A 27,145-nucleotide genomic window follows, 5' to 3' on the forward strand; every position below is an offset into this window, starting at 1 on the left:
TTGTCCCGATTAGCAGGACTTTATGTGCTCTTCTTGAATACTTTTCTTCCGTTGTATGTTTTCTTTTCGGCTGTGAAATATACTAGCCATGTTATTATTTTTATAGTAGAATTCGATTGTTCGATGTTGAAATCGATATCAGTCGATAACACGTGACTTGTCTTTATAGTACTTTGATAAAGGCACTATAAAGACTATAAATGACAGAAGCAACTAAGTGACATTCAAAGCTGATGCAATCATAAAATTGTATCATCGTCAGAAGGAGACGTCATCCGCCATTATTTACGTAAATGTATTTTCCAGATGTTACCAGACTTGACAAATTTGTCGTTGCTTTGAATATTATTTATTACTTTTGTTTTGACTTTGCCTTCGTCTTCGACAATTAGTAATTTTACGCTGATCTAAAGCACTAGCATAATTAGAAAATATGTGATTGGGATAATTGGAACACAATTTTTAATGATTTTAACTTCGGAAAAATGTTGTTAAAAATCTTTATATTTTTCTTGATATTATTTATTTGGATATATTGGTAAGTAGGACATTTAAACTACTTTAGTATCAAGCAATTCGCATCATATAATTTGACTTTTCAGGGTGCTTCCTGCTTTGATTAGTTGGATACTGGTGAAGAAATTTAAAGTAAAAGTTCGCATTGGCCGCATTAATCTTCCCTACTTGGCGTTGAAAAATGTTCATGTCAGCAAAAGTGGGTTTTCTGTGGTAAGCATGCCAAGATGAATTCTTGTTCGAAATATTTGTATTTGCATCTGATGACGTGTTTTGTGGTAAACTCCCATAGTAAAGATTCTTGAAAAATTTTCGTACCATAAAAGACTGAGCACAGTGTTAATGTTAATATTTATACATGACACCGGCCCACTAATCTGGTTGATATTGTAAACATAATCTAAAATGTTTCGTACATCTGTTGTTGGGCCATTTATGGAACATGGGCATTACAATGCCTAGCGAGAACAAGTAACACCCGTTGATAAATTTCTCATATCGTTTCGACTTCATATATCCCGTAGCCTTAGTTGTTATTGTTGTAGCCACATTTGCTGTATGTATACGCGATAGTACATTCTAAGATGATTCTAATCCTGCGGCCGTCTCCAAATCTAGCTCCAGGAATCTAGCCGCTTCAACTGGAGTGTCCATAGCGATTCTACAGTAAGATAAGTAGTTTTTTTCCTGGCATGTAAACATGTCATTGGTATCATGGGGTCCTGTGTGATAAGCAGATCAGACATTGCGCATGGCATAGTCTAACCTAGAGTGATATGAGTGCAGTTTACTACACAATCCGGACCTTAATTGGATCAGAGTAGCTCTGGTTTATGCAAGAGACGGCACTCAGTATTTATGCAAGAGACGATGCCGCCCGGCCTCTCACTGAGACTCTCTCTATACCGCTGATTGTCCACGAATACCGTTGCAGCTACTCCGCATGGAGCATTTCACTATTCGGAAACTCGCAGCTAAGCCTGACATCGATGAATACCACCGAACTTAGAAATTAAAGATTCAGCCTGTGTGATGCTCTCAGCCATCCCTTGCCGTTGTTTTTGTTGTTCTAGCAGTGTGTTGCATACTGAGGCGGCAGCCCTTGCCGATGAATGACTCCATCGGGCCAATCCGGTACGTAAAACAGGCTGCCAGGGATTGGCAGCCGTGTTTTAGCTCGATGAATTTGGGCGATTCTCTTAGTGATAGCTTAGGAGATACTGTTCAGAGAGCAGCTCAATATGATTTCTAACTTTAAGAATCTTGGAATAGTCTTGTAGATGGTCGATATTTGTCATCTGTAGGCAACCCTAACGGTCCGTAGAACTCCGTTTCGTCCGGTATGCAGGTTTTCCATGTTGGCGCTGCATAAATCACTATCGGCCAGTCACTTTATAAGTGGTTAATAATGTCTTTTTGCTCAAAGATTTGAGGATTTTGTTTCTGTTTTTTGCCTTATCTCAGACTGTAGCAGCAGTGGTAGCATGGGCTGACGAAGATAGAAGACAATCCCATGACCCGATGGATTCCTTCATTGACAAGGGTAGCGACCTTAGTGTATAACACACTGCTACAACAACAACAACGATAAATGAAAGTCTAGGAAGCCCCAGCATCTTCGGGTGATTTACTGTCGGAATTTTTTGTCTATCTACTATGACTTCAAGCTGACGATTTCGTGGAAGAGATTTTCAATTCATTTCAACTCTACGGGTCTTCGACTTTGTCTTCTAAACTTTACGTACGACTGTCCATAATCCACCTCTAGGGAGAACAGGCTCTATGATGTCATTTAAAAAAGATGGTGTGACTAACCGTAGCAAATACTTTTGAAAAATCAAGAGTCACGAGAACGGTTCTCGTTCAGGACGTGGCTTATACGTGTGTTGATAGCGGTAAGAGCCGTTGCCATGCTGTGTATCATCCTAAATACATGCTGGTGCTCTGCTGGAAGAAGGGAGGGACTAATTTAAACCGGGTAGAAGAGGCGTCTCAAGTGTCCTTGCGACCTGCAATGGAAGAGATATTGGTCTGTATGACTCTCATGGTGGTAGATATATTGAGGGCGTCCTTCAGGTTTTTGGTTTGTCGGGGGAGGTCAATTTCTTCAGATGCAACTGGAGGCGGTCGTTCTTTAAGATCAACATTCATCCGGTAATAATTTGCGCATCTGCTACTGTGTCAGCATGAATGTTGTCTAGATCCGCTTTATCTAGAGGTTCTCTCTTGTAGCGCTGAACCTCTCGCTCTAGATCATGTAGATCTACCTTATGGCTTCTGGGCGATGTTATCGATGGTCCCTGCGATAACAGCCCAAAAGGTATTGCTTAGACAGCATGTCTCCTAATGGAGGTGGTCCACATGAGAACTGAGGAGACAGCCCGTCGCAGTTCGATGGGCGGCATTCTAACAGATCTAAATATTATTCCATTCCGTGTCACAGCTGACGAGACCATACTGGCGCTGCATAACTTAACACATACTGGCCAATTGCTTTGTACGTGGTCAGGTTTCTTTGTCTGCACCCCTAGTGCTGCCGGCAAGTGACTCCTCATACGCTGTGGCAGGTTAGGAGAAGAGCTGTCAAATGTGACGCCATGTATTTTGGGACACTTGATGGTCGAAATCATTTCTCCATCGACCTCACGTGTATTTGTAGTAAACAATGTGGCTGAAGATTTGGCGGCAGATTTCTTGCAGCGAAATATGTCACTGCCGGCTTTTGCGGCTAACTGATACCGGCACTTAGGTGGGGACACAATACCAGACATGAACAAACTCAGCGGCGTGGCATGGAAAACTATTAAGGATTTTGTAAGTTGCACGGAATACCTAACTTAGATGTTCTTTTTCGATGCTACTTTTTTTTAGTATTTAGAGCATACAACAAGCCAATTACTGGCTAAGGAATATGTCCATAGTGGCATGAGGCGGATTAATATCCGCACCCTCTTTTCAACCTAACCTAAGAGCCCTTAACGGTTAAACGTATGAGGAGCCAGGATTTTCGTAGCTAAACATCGTCCAAATTTCATCTTCCAAGTTTTTTCGGGTGCTTAGAGAGAACCATGTGGAACTTAAAAGACTTGTTCAACCCCTCTATCTACTCGCAACAACCATCCTGACTTCACTTCGCTCATGTACTTGATCAGGGAATTCTGGTAAAGTCCAAGTTCGTAAGCAGCCTGATTGTGTTGGCCTTATTTTAGAGTCTCCTCATCATTATCTTCTATCTCTTTGGTTATGATAAGTTAGAGGGCTGGTTTTTCCCATAACTACTCAACACGGGTTCTTAAGAGATGGCTGTTAATAAATTTCATTCGTTAACCATTTACACCATTAAATATTTTTTATACTCCTGACCAGCAAATCGAAGAAATATGTTTGCGCAGTAGTTTTTTCAATACGGAGGTAACCAAACTACTCTCGATTTACATACGCGATATTCGCATCAACAAAGATATACAAACAAAAGGCAATGGAACAACGGAGGAACCAAATCGTCGCTCCCACTTTCGTCGAGAAAGTGGGGTCAAAAGTGTGCCAGATTTTAGGCAAGTCAAGGTGCCACCCAGCATTTTGACTTGTGCTCAATTTATGGCCGTTCACATCAATAACATATCAGTGGTGCTAATGAATAACGATTTCGATCCAGGATGGTTTATTCATGCAACAGCAAAAGAGTTACACCTGGATGGTAGTATTGTACACAATGCAAAGACTTTGTTAGTTAATGGCGTTCTCAATGAGGCACAGGTAAAATAACCAAATGCTGCTGTAATTACAAACAATAAACAATTTCTTTTTGGCTTTATTTAAAGGCTAAAATGCTCAGACACTGTCCTATGCGCAGACAATCTTTGGAAAATTTAAACAAAATTCGCCCTTGTCTTGGGGAGTTAAGTTTTGATATAGCCCTAGATGCCACCCTCTACGCCCAGGGCCCACTATCAGTTGAAGTAAGTTATACATATTCTCTTTGAACTCATTATCAAACTAACTAATTTGTTGTGATATACATTATTTCTAGAAACTTTCGCTAGCAATGAACAATGCAAAATCGACTATACATGGCGGTCTCTACGATTTTCTAAGCGAAGCCAAGAAACGTACACTTCCATCACAGGACTCTACCAAAGAAAAACTTGATAATTTGTCAAATCTAATGACTTCTTCGGCCTCTAAAACCAGTCAAGCCAAAAATTCATCTTCAGATGATAGTCCAAAGTATTCAGATGCAAGCTACCACAATGAATGTTACCACAAGATAGCACCGATAATACCAAAGAATTTTAGTTTCATCATAAAAGCGGCCACATTTTCAGCTGTTAAGGAAAACTCACAAAATGATTTTAGTGCAAAAATGCAATTATTTAGCGTAAGTGTTATATACAATTTTTATTTATATATCAAAATTATTTTTATAATAACTTTTGCTGAGAGACCTAAATTTGGAGGTTCTGTATCCGCTATTCTAAAACTAAAGGAAAGAGACGTTTAGGTCACAACATATATACCTGTACTCCATTCCACACCCTTCAGACTAGAGCTGGCAAAATATCGATGGCACTATCGATACTATCGATATTTAATTTGTTGACTGAATATCGATTGATAAATTTTCCGATGGATACTATCGCAAAAGTTAAATGTTTTGCAAAAATAAGCAATCCGACACTGAATGTATCCTTTCAGATACATTGCGCCTATAGAGGGCGCACTTTTCATTCGATTAGGCTAGCATTTTGTACAATTGATTTCTCTTTCTCTCATGACTTCCAACTGACTTTATTATCCCTGATTTTATTTGGTCTGTGCATTGATATTGCTTCTATATAAATCGATCTTCTGATTAAAACGTCTCATTTTCGTTTGAAATATTGGTGGTGGAAAATTAACGATAGTATCGATACTATCGATATTTATTATAAAAACTATCGAAAATATTGAATGTTGCGATTATCGATAGTGTGCCAGCTCTACTCCAGACAACATAGAGATCGTTTCATATGCGGACGATTTTACGATCATGGCATCAGACCTCCCACCCATTGGAAGGTTAAACCTATCTCAACGAACTTGGTGCTTATTTCCCTGCAAAAGATGTGAAGATATCAAAACTTCAGCCACTTTGTTCACTACATAAACGCATGAGGTGGGTAACGATTCCGACTTTCAAGTGTCCCAAAAAAATCGTTATCGTAACATCGTATTTTCCTCACACGCCACTGCAATTTGCAATAACGTTAGAAATAAAAACAAGGTACTCAAGTTACTTGGCGACAGTCCTTGGGGTGTTGACAAAGAAACCTTGTTGACCACGTACCGGTCGGTCTGTGGTAAGTTATGCAGCGCCAGGGTGGTCTCGTCTGCTATGTGACACGCAGGGGAAAGATATTCAGATCTGCCAGAATTCCGCTCTTCAAACTGCAACGGGTTGTCTTCTCAGTTTTCAATCAGCAGACAAAGGTTCTACCCATGCAAAGACATAACTACATGCTTTCCAAGCAATACCTTCTGGACTGTTATCACAGAGACCATCCAAATCTTCAACTTGTGGATAAGTATCCAGCGCCCAGAAGCCTTAAGGCGGATCTACATGATCTAGAGCGAGAGGTTCAGCGCAACAAGAGAGAACCTCTAGATCAAGCGGCATACCAAGCGAGTCTGGATAACATTCGTGGAGTGAATACCTGCCGGGTGAATGGGGTCCTTGAAGAACGACCGTCCCCCATCGCACCTCGGCATTCCGGAGTAGTTCTGGCTCAATTACGATACGGCAAATGTAGTCTCAGACCCAGATCCCTCTGAAAGCACCCAACCTTAGTCACAGTGCTCCTGGATCTGGATACTCGAAGAATCAAGCAGACGAAATATAGAACACAACATATTGCTACAACAACAAATATAGACATTTATAGAAAAAAAATTTGCTTCTCGAGAGAAAGGGAGCCACCATGGTGACATGGAAAAGATGGCCCTTTCAAATTTTATCAGCAGACAGGTCTTGAGATGCTCTATCTAGTCGTGAGAGCTATTGCTCAAAAAAGGTCTCTTAACTAGGTCAGATATGGCCATTTATAGAAAATAATTTCTCGTGGAGAAACATTTGGCCATCGAAAATATGGTCCTTTCAAATTTAGTCAGGTCTCAAGATGTTCTATCCAGTCATGTAAGCTATTAGTCCAAAAAGATCTCCTAACGAGGAAAAAAATTGCACCTGTAGACAAAGGAAGTCACTATGGCCACATGGAAAAATATGGCCCTTCCAAATTTAACAAGTCCCGAGATATTCTATCCATTCATGTAAGCTATTAGTCCAAAAAGATCTCCTAACGAGGACGAATATGGGCATTTATAAAAAAAATTTCACCTGGAGAGAAAAGAAGTCACTATGGCCACATGGAAAAATATAGCCCTTCCAAATTTGACCAGCAGATAAGTCTCGAGATGTTCTATCCAGTCATGTAAGCTATTAGTCCAAAAAGATCTCTTAACTAGGTCAAATATGGCAATTTATATAAAAAAATTTCTCCTGGTGAAAAATGGCAAAGATGACCCTTCCAAAATTGGTCAGCAGACAGGTCTCGAGTTGCCCTATTCAGTTGTATGTCCATACACATGTCCCAAATTTGTCTCAGATTCGTATTCCACTCCCATAGACCTTTTATTTGAGTAAAATGTAGTCCGGGCGGCCTCCAGGACCGTCCTATTTAAATTTTTTTGGGGGGAGTGGATTGGTTCCTTTTACATTTGGACTTAAGTAATAATATCAAATTTAAACTTGACTTCCAAAGACCTTTTATTTGAGCCGCATATTGTCGCGATCGATCTACAAGTCCTGTTGAAGGGCGTTTTGGGGAAAATAGTGGCCATCGGAATACTTGGTCCTAATTCGAATATCCGGCGTGAACACCAAAATCATTTTTTCGGCGGTGGTTATTTCTTTACTTATGCCTGCTACATTTGAGGTTCAAGGTTAAAAAACAAATCTTAATTTGATACACATTTCGTATCTTTAAACATAGTCCGTTTTGGGGTTTGTAGAGGTGAGGCGGCTCTCAGGTACCTTAGACTAAATCGTATTTTCATATCAGATTCGTGCTCTACTTCCAAATACATAACTTTCATTTTATGTCCAAATTGCCCCAATCAGGGGGATTTCGCGGTGGAGAGTAGAGCTGACAAACTATTGATAACCACAAGCTTCAATATTTTCGATATTTCTTATAATAGATATCGATAGTATCTTGCTAGGATCGGCCGGGCCGAATCTTATATACTCTCCACCATGGATCGCATTTGTCAAGCTCTTTGAGTTACTTTTTCAAATATATATGAGCTTTATCAAGTTATAGACCGATAGGGACCGTACAAGTCATAGAAAAAAATAACCTTGAAAATGTTAGGGAAATAGAGTGATAATTGCGCCCTCAAGTGGCTCAAATTGGGAGATCGGTTTACATGGCAGCTATTTCAGGTTATGAACCGATTTAGAATACACTTGGCACAGTTGTTAGAAGTCATACCAAAACGACATATACAAAATTTCAGCCAAATTAGATAAGACTTTGCGATGTCTAGGGCTCAAGATGTCAAATCAGGAGTTCGGTTTTATAGAAGCTATATCAGGATATGAACTGATTTAGACCATACTTGACATAGTTATCAGCCAAATCGGATAAGAATTGCGGCCTTTAGAAGCTCAAGAAGTCCAATCGGGAGATGTATCAGGTAATAAACTGATTTGCACAATACTTGACAAAATGTTCAAAATTTCAACCAAATTGGATAACAAGTGCGCCCTCTAGAGGCTCAAGAAGTCTAATCGGGAGATCGGTTTATATGGCAGCTATATCTGGTTATAAAATGATTTAGACCATACTTGATACAGTTATCGGATAAAAATTGCGCCCTCTAGAGTCTCAAGAAGTCTAATCGGGAGATCGGTTTATATGGCAGCTACATCAGGTTCTGGACTGATTTAGATCATACTTAGCGCAGTCGATGGAAGTAATAACAAAACACCACACGCAAGTTTCAGCCAAATCGGATAAGAATTGTGCCCTCTAGAAGCTCAAGAAGTCAAGACCCATGATCGGTTTATATTGCGGCCATATCAAAACATGGACCGTTTTGGCCCACTTACAATCCCAACCAACCTACACTAATGTTGTTGTTGTAACCACAATTTTCATGTGGGGGTGGCGATCCTTGTTAAGCCCCTTTAGGTGAGCAAACTCGTTCCGGTCCAGAGGACCGATCACCGAGGGAACGTAGCGGCCATTGTTTAAAGTCGCCAATAACTCGCCTTGTCATATCGAGCACTTATAGGCACTCATTATTTATACAAGAGTCGGTGCCACTCGACCTCTCACTGAGACTCTCCGCACGATACCGCTGATTTTCATCGACTGCCGTTGCAGCTACTCCGTATGGAGCCTTCCACTTTAGGCAAACTGTGGACGCGCATGGCAGCTCGCAGCTTTCTGGTGACAACAAAGAACATCACACAGGCTACGAAGCCACCGTAGCATGGAGGTTAGCATGTCCGCGACGGTGAACGCCTGGGTTCGAATCCTGGCGAGACCATCAGTAAAAATTTTCAGCGGTGGTTTTCCCCTCCTAATGCTGGCAACATTTGTTAGGTACTATGCCATGTAAACTTCTCTCCAAAGAGGTGTCGCACTGCGGCACGCCGTTCGGACTCGGCTATAAAAAGGAGGCCCCTTATCATTGAGCTTAAACTTGAATCTGAGTGCACTCATTGATATGTGAGAAGTTTGCCCCTGTTCCTTAGTGGAATGTTCATGGCAAAAATTTGCAAATTTTGCATACGGAATGACGAAATTAGTATGCCCCCATCCTACAGTGGAGGGTATAAAAATCAGGAGATCGATTTACATAGAACTAATATCAATGCACAGACCGAATAAAACCAAATTTAGTAAAGTAAGTTGGAAGTCATGAGAGAAATTATTCTACAAATTTTTTGCTCAATCGGTTTTGTTCAGTTTTGCAAAAACATTTAACTTTGCGGATAGTATCGGTTGGAAAAATAACAATCGATGTTCAGAAGAAATAGTGCCATCGATATTTTACCATAGTGCCATCGATATTTTACCAGCTCTGATGGGTGCGGTCTCGGCAAATAATAGATACATGATCGGGGTTCCATTTAATCCCGGCGGTGAGGTGAAGTGACAATTTAGATAAACCTACTACAGAATGTTAAGGCAGTAGCTGCCTATGGGTTGCCTGCTGAACCATGTCCGGCCAGAAACAAAACAGAAATAATGCGTATGCATCACCTTATTTGTACAATCTGCACAACAGAACACTTAGTCGATGATTGGAACCTCCTCAGCATACTAGGCCCTAGAGTTAAAGCGAAAATTTTATTAAAAAAATGTTCGATTTTTACAAAGTAACCAACAGTTATTTTATACTTTTTTTTCCACAGATTACTGGGGAATTCGATTCGAAATCCTTCAATGAAGATGTCCACTTGCCCAGCCTGTTTACGAAAATTACTTTACAACATTTAGATATTGATACAAAATATGAAAAGCTACTATTCATAGAACAGTTTACAATAGACTCAATGGTAAGTGTGGCTAGCTATTAGTGTTCATGCATATTTACTTAGATTGCAATATTGTTGTTGTTGTTGTTGTCTTTATGTTTCAGCTACAAAATGATATTTTAAACTTATATGTGAAACTAAAAACGTTTCAAATTATTTATAATCATACGGAGATCTATGATTGGGTCCATAATAACTTTCTGTCCCGTAAAAGGCCGCAACAGGCATTGTTACTGCAACAAAAATCGTTGCCAGATCATTTGGGTACATTGCAGAGTGCCTGGACAGGTGCTAGAGGGGGTGCTGGAGCAGACGGTGGTGAGAGTAAAGTGAATAGCAAAAATGGTTTGCTCGAGTGGGTTATGAAGCATATTGTGGTAAAAGGATGCGCAGAATTATGGAATGTCTCAATGCTCATGAAACTGGACGACGATGAGCATGCCGGCATGAGCGTCAGTCATACCCGTTTAGTGTTAGAACAAACGGAAGAGAAACGCAGTTCGTTGTATAAGACAAAAGTTTTCAATCTTTTGCTTAATCAACGCCATTGGAGTATAGAGCTGATGATTGAGTCATTGTGGTGGTCTCTGGGAAATTCCATAAATGACACAAACAATTTGAAGAAATCCCACTCGCCAGGCTCTCCATTTTTCATTGGGGTAAGTTTGGTTAAATTGAGTTCCTATTCGAATGCCACCAAACTAGAGGTCTCCATACACACGTTGCGCACCGAGTACAGCATGACATTGGCTACATTTGTGATAAAAACTGTGTGTTGTATTAAACAATACGGTGGCTTAAAATCAGATATGGGCAGCAGAACTAAAGCCAAGGCGTTGGGGCAACAACAAGAGCCTACAGTAAGTTTATTAGTTTCGGCCAAAATTAAGGATATAACGGCGTACTTTGTCAATCACCACAATGCTTGTTTGCTTCTGAGTTTCACTGAAATAGCGCTTACAAGATCACATCCGGTGTCCCATTTGAAGCTGGAGGAATTCCAAATGGCCATAATGCGTTCCATGACAGCCTCTTCCTTGTGTCTTACCGATTTCACCGATATATTTGCAAATTGCAAGCAAATTCGTTTGGAATATGAAACGCACGAACAGAAACGGCCAAAATTGTCAGTGTATATACCGGGAAGTACCGAGGCCATATGGAATTCTAATCTGCACATGCATGTTTTGACCTTGGTTAGGGACATGCAGGATCTAAAGGCTTCGTTGGCTTTGCCGCAACGACGAACAACTACCTCACCCCAAAATTCACCTCCATCGGTCGATGCAAATATGAAGAAACTCATAATCGAATTGTCAGCTGAACGTAGCACTGTCTTCGAAATAAAGCTATCCGAGCGTCATTCTATGCAATGGTTCGTTGAGAATCTATTTTTCAGTCGCAAGGAAGGCAATTTTATTTCAGCCGAAAATATATTCATTAAAATCGATGACGAGCATATTTTCACCTTGAAAGATGTGGATATTCATTCGCTAGCGAAATTGGAAATGCTTACTCAGGAGCGCCTGAATTGTGAGGGGTTTGTTTTTCCCACGAATAAAGTCTGGGTCACCACCATTGGGGCTTTCAAGGTAGGGGAGTTGCTGTAGGTGGGGGTATGTTTATATATTTCTAATCCTTTGTCTTGTAGGCCATCTTTCCCTATGATCATGACTTTTATGATGCTGTAAACAATCAGCTGGTGTCCCATTTCAAGTGGCTGAAACTTGTACACAACTATAAGAAGAAACCATTCACGGCCAGCTCGCCCTTGCCTAGTGATATGGTGATACAGGTAAATACTGTACATACATTTTATTATAAAGCTTCGTGGTAAGCATGAATCCCTGCTTTCAGATTAAAGAATTTCTTTTGGAAATTAGTGATGATCCCTTCGAAGTTAAACTTCGTGATAACTATGTGTTGCTAGTGGATGAGTACCTTGAAGGTCTTAAGCGCAAAACATTGTTCGACAAGAAAATAGCGGAAATCTGCTCCAAGACACTTTTAGTGCCCGCCGGTACCATAGAAAGTCTTCATGCTACTTTAATTAAGAAAAATTCCGAAATTTACATTCAACGTTCGAAGAAGATACGAGAAAGTGGCCCTGTGCGAACGCGTCTGCTCGCCTGGATTATGACCGATGTCGAAATAATGGCCATGGCTGATCCCTCAATACATGGAACGAACAATGTTACACGAATTATGCGCGAAATCGATTCGGAGAGCCCATGGCCCGAGGAGGGGTTGGAATTTACCACACTGTGGTGTCGCAATGTCCATGTCAGCTGTTCCGAGTGGAAATTCATGCTTAGAGACTTCCCGCAACCCATGTTCTATGTCAAAACTATGAGTTTATTTGGGGCCCTCTGTGGGGCTGAGCAGGCGGCTTCAAAGCGTGCCAAGCGAGATGTGTTCATAGAAGTCGGTGAACCCTTCGGAACAGATGTGATACAGCGCAGCATGACTTCTTTGAAATTCTACCATGACTTTAATTGCGATCTGGAGGTATGCAGCTATGCTTTTGGCCCCTGCTGGGAACCGGTGATGGCTCAGTGCAACTTAAGTTTCGAGAAAATATCAGCACCCTCCAAGGACCCCAGTCCACCTTTGCCATTTTGGGATAAAATGCGTTTATTGTTCCACGGCCGCTTGACTATGATTGTTAAGCAATTTACTGTTCTATTGCATGCCTCCTTGGATCCCTACAATACCACCGAAGAAATGGAATTGACTTGGAACAATGCCGGCATTGTGTGGACCAATGCAAAAATTATGTTCAGAGGAGAATTAAATGTGTCTGTGCGCACAGCTTCTCGTTACGACGATTGCCGTTTGCTGCACTTTCCTCATTTGAAACTAACCTTTAAACTCAATTGGGTTTGTTTGGCCAACCCAAATGATCATCACGCCGTAATGCCTTGTGCCCCCGATAAACTACCAGAATATTCTAGCAACCAAGTGCATGATTCCTTTAGAGCATTCCGTTCGATCAGTCTAAATATATGGATATCGTTTGAAACCAAATCGAAACCGGGTGTTGATTTCGAATATGATATACCCAGTTTAGTTTTATATGGCAGTACTTTAAGATGGTTCGAAAGTCTGAAACTCATACTATCGGGTGTGACAAGGCCCACACGCCGAGGTCCCGTTTTCAACAATGTAAGGCCGCGCAAAAAACAACTTAGTCGTCACTACAAAAAGGCAAATCTTCAAATGAGTTTACATCGTTTTCAAGTTCTATACTGGATGTCCCATGCACGACATAAAGGTTTTCAACTCAATGGTGGTCGTGTGTCTTTTAGCTCAGAATATTTGTTGTCCTTGTCGCCCATCGATGACGGGCTTATACATCGGCCACGAGCGGATTGGTCCACAGTTTATATGAACTGTGAACTAAATGATGCTGAGATTTGGTTGAAAAGCATTGAACCTGAGAAATTCGATAGTTTCTCGGAGAATATCGCTAATGCAGACAACTGCAATAAAGTGCGTTTTTATTTTCTAAGTGTCGGTCGTGTTTCGTACGGGCGTGAAGCTCTCATACAGTCCAGCAACGATGAGGATGCAACAAAAGCTAAATCCGGTACCCCGACGCACAAATTAGTGGTCTATGATTTAAAGGGTGCTTGGACGAAAAATAATCGTGATGTGGCCTTTGCTCTATTCGATTCGTTTATGAAATCGCAAAAACTTAAGAATAATCTTTCGACGGAAGCCGTTAAAAGTTATCGCAAGGAGGGCAATTCTAGTCTTATGAAAAATAAACGAGCAGATGGTGCTGTACCCAGTTCATCCACGGAGGTTTTGCCAAGTAAGTATTCAATATCCAGTTAATAAAAAAACTAATAAAAAGGGGTAACATTCGGAATTCCTTAGAAAAATTAGTCATATTTACGTTAAGGTCAAAGAAAAATATGCCAAAAAACGGGTCTGTGTATACTAAATTCAAAACATTAATGGGTGATGGATGCAAGATGGCAGCCTTATTATTCTTCACACAGCGATTGCGTCTTTGTACCGGAACAATATAGCTCCCAAAAGGAAGCTGGTCAAGGATCGCTATCCCCACATTTAAGCATTCATTTATTTAAAATAAAGTTACAGTTGCTTGTTGGATAATAAGAACCGATCCATTACGGAATCTTAGACACCTTCTAACAGGTATTCATTACTAAATCATAGCTGTGAGCACCAAACAGGCTGCAACAGTGAGGTCCGTCAGTGTGGTGTTCATTGCTGTCATGAGAAACTTAGCTGCGATCTACCGGGCGCGTCCAAAGGTTGCGGATAGTGGAATGCTCCATATGTAGTAGCTGCAACGGCAGTCGTGGACAATCAGCGTTACCGAGCGAAGAGTCTCAGTGAGAGGCCGGGCGGCACCGGCATTGGCACAAATACTCAGTGCCTATGATGCTCGATATGACGAGGGGAGTTATTGGCGCCTTTAAATAATCAATTGCCACACTATTCCTGCGGCGATCGGGCCTTTGGAAAGGAACGAGCTTGCTCACCTATAGGGGCTTGACAAGGATCGCCACCTCCACATGAAAATGTGGCTACAGCAAGAATAACAACAACTTGATCATAGATAAATGGATATAGGCACTGGCATCATTAGGGACCTATTACTAGATCACATATTGGTAACAAATAATATTGCAGGGCTAATTAATATATGGAACAGATCGTTCAATTGTTCCCTTCGGTCGACGCTCAAATATCTCATCAACCCGTCGCGGAACGCAACTAGGTTCCCCACAATCTTCAATAGACAACAGGTATCTGACTCGAAACGGAGTGCCTAGGGAGAAGGACTACTTATCGCCCCATCTGACACAGCGTGCATGTGACTTGCGTATACTCCTAAGACCTGGCAGGAGACAAGGGTTTCGTTTATAACCAAGACCGGCAGGCCAAGTTATGCGGTAGCAAAGGTCTAAAGACGTCTAAGCCAGACTTACACACTTTCTACTCAAAACCATGGTGGGTATAGTGGATGACATGTTAAAGAGTAGTGCATTGATATCGAAGAGATAAACCATATGCTAAGGAACAGGTGGATAAATTGTGAGTTACCTTAAGAAGGGTGAGGTTAGAGTGGTTGTCTAGTTTCTAAACTGAATATTTTACTCTATTGTGATACCACAGCAATCCCATGGCAACGGGTTGTACGTACTGGATTGACCCGATGGAGTTCTTCATCACACTCACACTGCTAAAACAACCACAGTAGCGACAGACCAGGTCTCTGGTGGGAATTGAACCCACCACTCCGCACTGGTAATCCAAGCACGTTTCCAACTCAGCTAGGATAAAGGAGAAAGTGAAATAAGCCGATCGGTATACTCGGTATACGATCGGCTCAATGAAGGGGTCTTTAAGGTTCCTATAAAAAAAAAACAACTCAAACTCTTTAAGCTCGATGATAGCACTGTGGAACAAAACTCAACTTTTTTCAAAATAAGATCTTTGTTAACTTGTTGTGAATACCAAATAAATAAACATCAGACAGGAAAAATCAAACAGATTATAAGAGAGAAGGCAAAAAGAGAAGACACGTGTATCGGCGTTTTGAAAGTTTACACCGAAACGTAACCAAACAAGAGTGGAAAGTTCCCCCCTTCTGGACATTCTTCTAAATTTTCGGCTTACAATTACTCGTACTTCTTTAATTTTAGATTTGTATTGTGTTGGGCAATATTATTAACAAGACTGCTAGGAATATTTTTGTGGAACATTTTAACCCTCAAAACGACTCAATTAAGGTGTCTGTGAGGTCCCTTTTTGTGAAACAAATTCAACTTTTTCCAAAATAACAGGAAGGAGAAGACAGAAAGAGAAGACACGTGTATCGACGTTTGGAAGATTTACAACGAAAAGTTACCAAACAAGGGGGGAGGGAGGAAGTTCCCCCTTCTGAACCTTTTTCTAAATGTTCGGTTTACAATTACTCGTATTTCTTTAATTTTATGTTTGTAGTGTCTTCTGCAATATTATTGATAAGACTGCTAGGAATATTTTTGTAGAGTATTTTAACCCTCAAGCGACTAACTAAAGTTCTACAAAAATGTTCGCCATACAATTTCACTATAGGTCTCTGAATGCACCAAAACCCAAAACTTAACCTATATGCCTTCAATCAGTAAATATTTAAAGTGCATTTTAGGGTTAATGTATCACTTTTTTAAGTTGGTGCCTAATTCACCCAAAATACTTAATTTTAGGTGGATGAAGTCAAAGACAATAATTTTCCTTATCAAATTTTACTATGAGTCACTGAACAACTAAAATCCAAATATATGGTATATGTATTGGGTTGCCCAAAAAGTAATTGCGGATTTTTTAAAAGAAAGTAAATGCATTTTTTATAGATCTTAGAATGAACTTTAATCAAATATACTTTTTTTCTAAAGCAAGTTAAAAGTAAAAGCTGATAACTGACAGAAGAAAGAATGCAATTACAGAGTCACAAGCTGTGAAAAAATTTATCAACGCCAACTATATGAAAAATCCGCAATTACTTTTTGGGCAACCCAATATATCATAAAAATATCGATATAAATTTTGGCAAAAAAAACAAAATTATTTTCATTTTCAAGTTCTTTGCCTGTTAGGGCGAAGCTCATTAAATTTCACAATTTTTGTTTGTTTCTTATTGAGGCGAGCTCAATGATCGGATATTTTCTTTGCAAATGGAAAGCCAGAGATAGCAACACACACCAACCACTATGGGACGCGTTTCGTTTTTGGTTAGAAGACTTTTCAACCAAATTAGGTGTGATGGCTTCAAGGGCCGTGCGTTGGTATGTTGTATTTGAATCGTATTTATTGCGAAAACGCCTCTATCATCTAATTACCACATTACCCAGGCTCGACAACCCTCTCTATTAGCTGTACTTTTCCCAATGCATGTGTTTTCGTGTAATGACAGATTTTTCCGCGACAATTACACTACTTCCATGGTGCACATGATTCTCCAAAGAGATACAAACAAAAAATGTGAAATTTAATGATCTTCGCCCTAAAAGGCTAAGAAATTGAAAATGAAGGGGTGCGGCGGAGCCCGGCTGGGATTCAGGCTGCCGTTGTCTGGCATTCGAGGCCATCAATACAACTTCCAACAGATGCGCACAATCATGTGCACCGTGGAAGTAGGGTAATTGTCGCAGCGTGGTTAACTTGGTAATTGTATCATAGACGCGTTTTCGCAATAAATACGATTCAAATACAACATACTAACATACATCCCTTGATGCCATCAAACCTGAATAATATGGTTGAAAAATCTTTTAACCAAAGTCGAAACGCGTCCCATAGTATTTTTTCCGAATTCATTGTGTAATTTCTCCATAATCTCTACTTTAGAAGGGTGCTAATTCTTTCATTCTTATTTTCTCCCATTTCCAGTTGCTGCAACTAATGCCACCATGAAGAAACCTCAGCCCGCAAGTCATGCAACGGCCATGTTGCAACAGCTGATAGCCGAGGCAGATCACAAATTTAACGTGTATAGCGACGATCAAACTACTCAGTCAAGAGAATTGCAATTGCAAGGTTTACAAGCGTGTTCAGCACATGATGTCATACATGAGAACTGGTCAATTTCATTGGTAAATTCGCAGGTGCTTCTCAAAGGATCGGAAACTTCAGGCTATGTTATAATAAGTGCTGCCAAAGCAGAAATATTACAGCGAGTTCATCGTCCAGTATGGCGTGATCGTTCATTGGTATCGAAAACGACATGGAAAGGCTTGTTGGAATGCATGCAGTATTATGCCACGGTGAGCGCGGGAGAACACGACTCTCTTCTGGAGAGGGAAATAATGTGGCTGACCGTGGATAACATTCAGGATAAGGATGATGCGGTAATACATGATTTGCCCGATTTACCAGACATTCCACATTTGGTGGGCAGTGGCCGCAGTGTTGGTGGTGTGGTTAGCGAAACGGTGGGTGCTTCCTCCAGTGAAAATTCGGGCGGGAATCAGCCCATACAACTGCAACGCATTGTCTCCCGTTGTAAATGTGAATTTTTCTATGTGAGTTATGGAGATACCGTAGATCCCAATACCATAACAGATATGCCCCCGCCACCATCGGAAGAAACACTCTCTCCCTGGGAACGGCAAGATGATCCCATGGATGCTTTTACCCTTATGCATCATGATTTAGATGTGTGTACCAACTCCTTGCAGTATGCCATGATTTTGGACATAGTCAACAACCTTTTACTCTATGTAGAGCCGCAAAGGAAACAGGCCCTAGAGAAATTGGCTCGTATGCGTTTTCAATTGCAGCTGCACTCCACCGAAGATCAAAAGCGACCCATACAACAAAAGCAAACTCTTATACGCAGTCTTCTAATGAAAATTCGTTCGCTTGAAAAGGATATCCATTTCATTAGCCAGAGGGTTGAAGAAAGCGATCCCATGGAATGGAAGACAGAATATAATCGCGTGCAAAGACTAATAAGGGACAGCAAAGAGGAATTGAATACTTTAAGCGAAGAATTGGACAGCATGCTGCTATGTTATAAGGAGACGCAGCTCTCGCAGCTAAGCAAAATTTCAAATGTTCGTTCAGATAAAACCGTCAACATTGTCAGAGCCAATGAGATTTGTTTTAAAAGGGCCCAATGGCGTTTGACGGAAACCGATGGGCAAATAGGTATTGCCGATCTGGTCCTGAGTGGTTTTCTGTATACGAAAAAATCCAAAAGTGACGATTCTGTGGAACATCTTTTGGAATTGGGCAATATACGTATGAATAATTTGATACCCCGTGAGATATACCGTGAGGTATTGCTTCCCACCGAAATACAAAAGGATATGCCGGTCGATACACACAAACGTGTACTGCGGGTGTTCTGTCGTGAGAAGCCCCCCGTGGGTGGTATTTCTGTCAAGGAACATTTCGAAATAAATGTTGCTCCCATAACCATAGCCATTACCAAAAAGTTTTATTCCACCATGCTCAAGTTCTGCTTTCCCGATAGAGACGCTTCCGAAACCGAAGCTGTTGATGATCCCGAAGAGAACTCTTCCGGTTCGTCGTCATCGTCCAATGTACAAGCGAAATCCTCTAAGAAACCCTCCAAATCCAAGAAATCCTCCAAGGACTCAGAGTTTTATGTGAAAATCGAGAAGGATGATGTGGAGAAAATGAAAGAAAGGGCTGAGAAAAATAAACTTTTTATCTATATAAAAATTCCTGAGGTTCCTGTACGTGTCAGCTACAAGGGTAACAAAGAGAAAAATTTGGAAGACATCACAGATTTTTCGTTGGTCATACCAACACTGGAATATCACAATGTGACCTGGACATGGTTGGATTTGTTAATGGCTATGAAATCGGTTAGCCGCAAAGTTATCGTTTCGCAGGCCATCAAACAAAAGTTGCAGATACATCGTCGACCTCCAACCACAAATCAAAGTGAATTCTCCTCACCACCCGAAGAGGACAAAGCAGTTATGTTATTTGGTAATCGTTTAGCGGTAAGTTAATAAAGAGTATATCAAGCCATAGACTTAAAAAATTATAACCATTAAGGAATGGCAAAAGTCGGGCGGTTCCGACTGTATAATATCCTATACCTACCCTTTAGGCACATAGTGGGAGCTAGATCTAATTCTGAACCAATTTTCAATGGAGCTTGGGCGATGTTTTCAGATAGGTTATTAAACAATCCGTATCAAATTTCCAGCATATATGTTCAAACTGTAATAACTATGGTTAACAAATGACAACATCTTTACAAATTACCAAAATCTGACGAACATATATGTGGCAGCTATATCTAAACCTGAACCGATTTCGAGAAAACTTCTCATATATCGTGGTAGTCCTTCCTGCCAAATTTCGATGGAATCGGTTAACAAATGACTACATTATTGCAATGACGAACATATATATGGAACCCATATGTATGGTTGAACCGATTTGGCAACAGACTTCTTAGATATTGTGGTAGTCGTCGAGGAAGGTAAGGTTACATCCGCTAAATCAGGCAGATTCTCAAAGAAATGAGAACCTAAAGTGGAACTCCTTCTAACTGCTAGTGCGGGATACACAGGCAGAAGGTGTTCTATAGTCTCTTCTTCCTCGATGTCCCTACAGCTTCTGCAAAAGTCGTTGCTGGACACCTTCAGTCTGTCAGCATCTTTTCCGCTCAGACAGTGGCCTGTCATGATGGACACAATGATTGAGATGTCTGTTCTAGCCAATGACAGCTAAGCAGTAGACCTCTTTAAGTCTAGATGAGGCCACATAGTTTTGAAATGCTCACAGCCCCCGCTTTTTGACCACCTATCATTCGTTGCCCTTCGGGCCTGGTCCTGAAAACTTAGCTTACATGTCGCTAGAGTCATTCCCACAGATTCCAGTGTCCCTGGAGTGTGTAAGGTAGTTCCTAGTCTCGCAAGCTCGTCTGCTTTAGAATTCCCTGGGATATCTCTGTAGCCCGGCAGCCAGAACAGGTGAATTTTGAACTGTTCAGCCATCTCGTTGAGAGATCTGCGACAGTCGAGGGCGGTTTTTGTGTTCAGAAATACGTTCTCCAGGGATTTAATGGCTGCCTGGCTGTCTGAGAAGATATTTATGCCAATCGTCGTAATGACATTATATCTTAGCCATTCTACTACTTCCTTAATTGCAAGGATCTCTGCTTTATACACACTGCAGTGGTCGGGTAAACTCTTCGATATGACTATTTCTAGATCTTTAGAGTATACCCTGAAGCCCACCGGATTGTTTAGTTTAGAACCATCAGTATAGAAGTCTATGTAACCCAATGCATGACACACGTTCTAAATCCCCAACTTTTGCCATTCTGATACAAGCGGAGTATATCCCCAGGGAACCAGTCTTTCAGACACAGCTTGTAATTCAACCGATGATACATCATCAGGGCCTGGCGACTTAAAGGAGTCGAAACTTCTTATCGCCCAAAGGATTTTCGTCGTCGAGGAAAGCGATGTGCAAAATTTTGGGAAGATTGGCAATTAAATGCGCTCGGAGTGGCTCCAGGATGGCGATATATACATATAAATACGAGAGTTATATCTAAATCTGAACCGATTTTTATGAATTTCACCAATAACATCGAGAGTCGAGAGAAAATCCTTCCTTTTGTGAACAAATGACCACATTATTGCATATATATGGGAGTAATATCCAAATCTGAATCAATTTTTTCCCATTTCAATAGGCTTTGTCTCTTTGTCTCGAAAAATAGGCCTGTACCAAATTTGAAGACGATTGGACAAAATTGCGACCTGTACTGTGTACACAAATTAACATGGACAGACAGACAGGCGGACATAGCTAAATTGAATCAGAAAGTGATTGTAAGTAGATTTTTATAAAGGGTGATTTTTTAAGAGCCATCGGAAAGTTAAAAAAAAAAACATAAAATTCAGAAAAATGCAAGAAATCTTTCTTTGAATCGATAGTACCTTTCATATAATTTAATGTTTGAAGATTATTTCGTGCAAATGTATGCAAATATTGGCATACTCTTTCTAACATTTAGGCGGGTATCTCACGAATAAATGCTTCAATGTTGTCTTCCAATGCGTCAATTGAAGCCCGCTGTATAGACATGAGCTTTAACACAGACCCACAAAAAATAGTCTAAAGGCCGTTTAGATCGTGCGATTGATCGGTCCCGAACGTGAAATAAAATGTTCACCGAACTCGCCTCGCAATAAGTCCATTGCTACGCGTTCTGGGTGGCATGTGGCACCGTCTTGTTGAAACCACATGTCATGCAATTCAAGATCTTGCATTTTGGGCAAAAAAAAAAAAATTGGATATCATCTTACGATAGGGCTCACCATTCACAGTTACGTTACGATTCGCATCATCTTTGCAGAAGTACGGTCTAATGATGCCACCAGCCCATAAACCGCACCAAACTCTGACTTTTTCTGGATGCATTGGTGGCTCTTGCAATGCTTCTGGCTGATCTTCACTCCGAAATCGACAATTCTTTTTATTTATGTACCCATTGAGCCAAATATGAGCTTCGTCGCGCGCGATGAACTTTTTTAACAGAGCACCCATTTTTTCGATAATAAAATTCAATAATTTGCAAGCGTTGTTGGTTTGTAAGACTACTTATGGTTAAATTATAAACCAAACTGAAGTTGACAGTGAAACAAAACACGAAACGTGCGTGAGCTTTTTGCAAAGCTGTTGTTGTGCTATGCAGTCTTCAAAATCCGCGTTGATGCTCGACGAATGTAAATTCTCCTACTCGGTTAGAGAGGAGTAATGCCTCAAGCGTCTTTGCTACTGGTGAGAGGAGGGAGATCGGTCTGTACGACTACCCCAAACTCGGGTCCTTTCCAGTCTTCAGTAGCGGGATCCCTCTGCCCATTTTCCAGACATCGGGAGTGTTCGAAGACAGGTTGAGGACAGTAGTAAGGTACTCAACTCCAGGTGAATCCAGATTCTTCAACATCAATGTAGAGAATCCGTCGGGGCCCAACGCCTTAGATGATTTGGCGCCACGAATGACATTCGTAACTTCGCCCACGGTAAATTGTGATGGCTCTCCATCGACTTGTACGGCGAATGGCTCTCCTCCTTGCCATGTCACTCTCGGGATGCACAATGAATTGACGGGTGAACAACCTGGCGCATCTCTTCGGATTAGTCACGGTTACTTCGCCAAAAGTGACTGAGGTCCTGTCATCCCGTCTACCGGGGTTCGAGAGTGACTTAACAGTAGATCACAGCTTGCCTAAACGGGTGCCTAAGTTACATTGCTCCAAGTGTTCCGCCTATTTTCGTTGACTACCCTGTTTATTTCCAGATTCAGCTTAGGGTTAGTGGGGTCCATACAACGCATCCCATCACGTTTGTCTGCGAGTACCACTGCCTGCACCGGGACATTGGGCCGCACTTGGGGTATTCGAACGGCTGGTATTAAGGAGCGGATACTGTGTTAATTATGTCTCGGAATTTCCTCTTGGCAACTAGCACACGTCCGGCGCTAAGAGGTTATAAATTTGGGTGGTCGGTCGATGGTTATGGAGCGGTAGGGAGATGACGGCTTACCAGGATACGTCACTCAGGAGATCTGGGGATGCAATGGAAATGTCTGGCGAGCTGCTGCACCTACTCGTAATCCTAGTGGGGGCATCCTCATTCACCGTGCAAAACGTGGAGCCTTCAATCTGCTCATGCCACGCTGGTCGTTACCTAGGCGAGAATGCCATGAAATGTGATGCGCATTAAAGCCACCTAGAACCAGACGATTATGGCCAGATAGTAACCCACTAATGTCGGGGTTGTAAGCTTGGCCATTAATCAGGACACAGCTACCAACCGCTGGTATGTACAGGTTGTATAGCTCTATCTCGGCAGTACCGGACCTGACTGCTATCCCCATGTAGGGGTCACTAGAACCAGGCGCAGGCGAGATGGGTCTACATTGCAAGGAATGGTGTATCAAGAAGGCCAATTCCCCACCTTCATTCCTTGAGCGATCCTTATCTAGCACATTGTATCCGTGACAACTGTGCAAGCTGCAGGTGTCTCCTATATCGCTGCGACAATATGTTCTTCCGACTCATAAAATCCACAATCTCATCGATCTTGCCACGAAGACCGTTGCAGTTTAGTTGCAAAAATGATACACTTCCCGGCACTGGCCTGGCAATATTGGGGCTGGGATGCTTCTGTTGCGTAAATTGCCGCACGCGAGAGGTCGTGGGGGTCACATAGTGCGACGACGAGGACACAGAAGACGACGATGACGATGTTTGTGACCCACGCTGGCTATGTTCGCACAGCACCTTGCAACATATCCAGTATGAATATACTTCCGTAGTAAAGTGAGGCCAGAGCATGATCGAAAATGTACCCACTCCATGCACCGGTTACACCTCACCGATACCGACCGATAATGGAAGCGATTCTGGCAAACCGAACAGAATCAGGGTCCGGGGTTCTTTTCAATCCCGGCAGGGACCAGAAGCGTGCGGAGAACGCACTCCGGAATGTGCCTCTCCCATCACGAAAAAAGACGAACACGTACACTGTGGCGGCAACTCTTGCCGATGTAGGGTTCCATCGGGTCAATCGGGGGCGTACAACCGGCCGCCATTGTCTTGTACCCTTCTCTAACCTTCTCTAACCTAGAAAGAGTCGCTCTTATCGCTTTACTTCGACGTGCCATGGAGCCTGTTCGCTAGCTCGGATCGTAGGAGGTTTTTCGCAGTCGCAAAGATTCCCTTACAATCTCTCTTGGCCTTGTTAGCTCAGCCGGACTGAAGGAAGATTCCTTAAGAGCACTATCTCTCATTTCAACCCTCTTAGGAGCTTTTTCGCCTAGTTCGGATGCAGAGAGAGGCTTACAATATCAAACGACGCCTCGCAGTAACTTCAGTCCATTTTCCCAACTTGTTTACTAAGTCCCATACAGCAGACATCGTTTCGTTTTCTAAGTCTCACACCGCAAACTTAGAAAGTCTCACACCGCAGACTTAGAAAGTCCCACACCGCAGTGATCGCTCACCTCTCACCCTTCCAGGCACGGGATAGCTGTGAGCACCACACAAGCTGGAACATTGAATTCCGATCTGTGTGGTGTTCTCAGCTGTCACGAGAAGCTTAGCTTCGAGCTACCGGCGCGTCCACAGGTTGCGGATGGTGGAATGCTCCATATGGAGTAGCTGTAACTGCGGTCAGTGAGCGGTCGAGTGGCACCCGCTCTTGCATAAATACTGAGCGCCTACGATGCTCGATATGACAAGGCGAGTTATTGGCGCCTTTAAATAATCAATGGCCACCCTGTTCCCGTTGCGATTGGTCCTTTGGACCGGAACGAGCTTGACGAGGATCGCCACCTCCACATGAAAATGTGGTTACAACAACAAAAACAACAACAACCTCTCACCCTTTGTCTTTAAGGTGATTATCGCCTAAGTGTTGCATAATCACACACAAATAAAGACAATCCTTGAATAATAGAAAAAAAAACTAATCACCCGCGTTTGTTTTATTTATTTCTTAATCTTTTTTATACATCGACTTCTCACCTCGACAAGCTTTCACGCGCGTCCTTACTGTGTCGACCTTAGCGACCTTGAATTATATTCAATGTTGAATAATTCGCACTATTTCATACTCAATGATCAAAAATAATTGTTCTTTCTTTTCAGGGTGAAAATCGAAGTCAGCGCCGCGGTGTTTTTAAATTTGCATCGGGCCACAAATAGTTTCTATATATTTATTCAATAAAATTAGAAGTATTACTCTTAACTCATATAAATCCCAAATAATTTATTTATTTTCTTTTTGTTTTGTTGTGTAATCCTATTTTTGTTTTCCTTTTTTCTGATTATAATACATTAAATTGTATGAATGTATGTCTGTAGTATGTACGAATATGAATTTTGTAATATTTTCTGTTTATTAACATTATTAATTAAAAAAGTTGTTTACTCCGATTAAAGCTTTAATAATAAAAATGTTATTCTTAATTAGAGTTCTAATAAATACATGAAAATGATTAAATATTTTTGCCAGCATTTTTGAAGTAGTAGTAGTAGTATATGAACTCAGAGCAACCCGGCGAAACAGAGATATCGGAAGACAAGGAGAGAGAAGAAACATCTATTCCGCAGAATGAAGAGGGAAATCGCAAGACGCGTCGACGTATAGAGAAGAAGTTCGGAAATTTCAGCAAAGAATCAAACATCAAATCGATGACTTTAGTACAGGCTCATCCTCCTGCAGAGACCAAGAAGAAAATCCGGTAACAGATAAAAAAGGTAAACATATTGTGTTTAAGATATGGCAAGAAGAGCTTTCCCAGAACTAATCCCTGGTGATGGTATAGAATGTATACCGTCTAGTCGGAATGAGATATAAGTTGCAGCGCACAGTGTTGCCAAACAATTTTTAGGCAAAAAAATCTTTTCTCAAATGTCTCAAATCGCAAAGCACCAATTCCCAAGTTCTTAACACTTCTAAGCAGCTAACTATAAGATTAAACGAGCTCTACAAAGAAACAAAATTACAAAAATTTCAATTGAAAACCGTTTTATTAAAAAATTAACTACCCTATTGTGTATAGCACTTCCCTGGGAGTTTATTCCTTACTCCCTTTTCCCCTATTCTGAATAACAATTCCCTGGAAGTTTGTCCCATTCTCCTTTTTCGCTTATTCAAAACAAACTTCGAAAAAGGGAAATGCCTCCCAGGGGAAAAAGTAGCTATTCTGAATCGAAATAAACTTGGGAAAAATTCACACAAACAAATGAATGGGAGCCAGGATAAAAAATTATGAATTTATTTGTTTTATAAAAAAAATGGTACCAGTTCTAACTATTTACGAACAGTTTAAAATGTACGGAAATAATTTTTCGCTTTTTCATCAAAACCAAGTCTATTGGGTTTCCCCGGTTTAAATATGAAGAAGATTTGTATAAGTTTTTCGGTTTTATTGAAAAAATACGAGCATTATAGAATTGGTATATGAATATACGAGGGTTGCCTTTTATATTTCGGGATTAGAGAACAAAAACAAATATGAATCAATTAATTGTTTTTCAAAATATTGCCCATTAAAATCTGTACACTTTTGCATGCGTTTGAAACAATTGTCGGAGTACTTTTGCCACTCTGATTAAGGTATCTCCAAAACATGCATTCTGAACGCATCAACTGCTTCTTTAGGTGTCGAAAAACATTGATCTCTCATTTTATTTTTTACGTACGGGAATAAAAAGAAGTCATTCGGTGCGAAGTCATGACTTAACGGCTGATGACTCATCAAATCGATGTTTTGAGTGCTCAAAACTGCAGTTGTTTGAGCCGATGTGTGAGATCTCGCATTGTCGTAGTGAAGAGTGATCCCTCTTCGGCGGTTGGTTTTCCTGATTTCTTGGAAGACAACTGGCAAACATATGGTTGTGTACCACTCAGAATTGACTGTTCTGCGTTGTTCTAGTGGTACGATTGCGACATGTCCAGTTTATCCGAAATAAGTAAAAAGGCGTGTAGTTCGGCCGGTCCGAACTTTGG

At 41.2% G+C, this 27,145-nt stretch overlaps 1 protein-coding gene across 1 annotated transcript; it reads left to right on the plus strand.

Moving 5' to 3' along the window:
• The first annotated feature begins 374 nt into the window (after positions 1–374).
• On the plus strand, positions 375–25,633 carry LOC106086594 (protein hobbit). The gene is made up of 11 exons (XM_013251334.2): positions 375–538; positions 603–729; positions 3,883–4,272; positions 4,338–4,475; positions 4,547–4,894; positions 9,980–10,123; positions 10,207–11,694; positions 11,754–11,897; positions 11,960–13,919; positions 17,516–19,602; positions 25,279–25,633. The coding sequence occupies exons 1-11, from the start codon at positions 486–488 to the stop codon at positions 25,333–25,335; spliced, it is 6,936 nt and encodes a 2,311-aa protein (XP_013106788.1). The 5' UTR covers positions 375–485; the 3' UTR covers positions 25,336–25,633.
• The last annotated feature ends 1,512 nt before the right edge of the window (positions 25,634–27,145 follow it).

The sequence above is a fragment of the Stomoxys calcitrans genome, chromosome 1, assembly GCF_963082655.1.
Source record: "Stomoxys calcitrans chromosome 1, idStoCalc2.1, whole genome shotgun sequence".
NCBI lineage: Eukaryota > Metazoa > Arthropoda > Insecta > Diptera > Muscidae > Stomoxys > Stomoxys calcitrans.

Excerpts from the sequence above, each read along its gene's own strand:
- LOC106086594 (XM_013251334.2), top strand. The coding sequence starts at position 486 with ATGTTGTTAAAAATCTTTATATTTTTCTTGATATTATTTATTTGGATA. Across the intron at positions 539-602 it reads TTATTTATTTGGATATATTG|GGTGCTTCCTGCTTTGATTA; the intron begins GTAAGTAGGACA and ends TTGACTTTTCAG. Across the intron at positions 11,695-11,753 it reads CCACCATTGGGGCTTTCAAG|GCCATCTTTCCCTATGATCA; the intron begins GTAGGGGAGTTG and ends TTTGTCTTGTAG.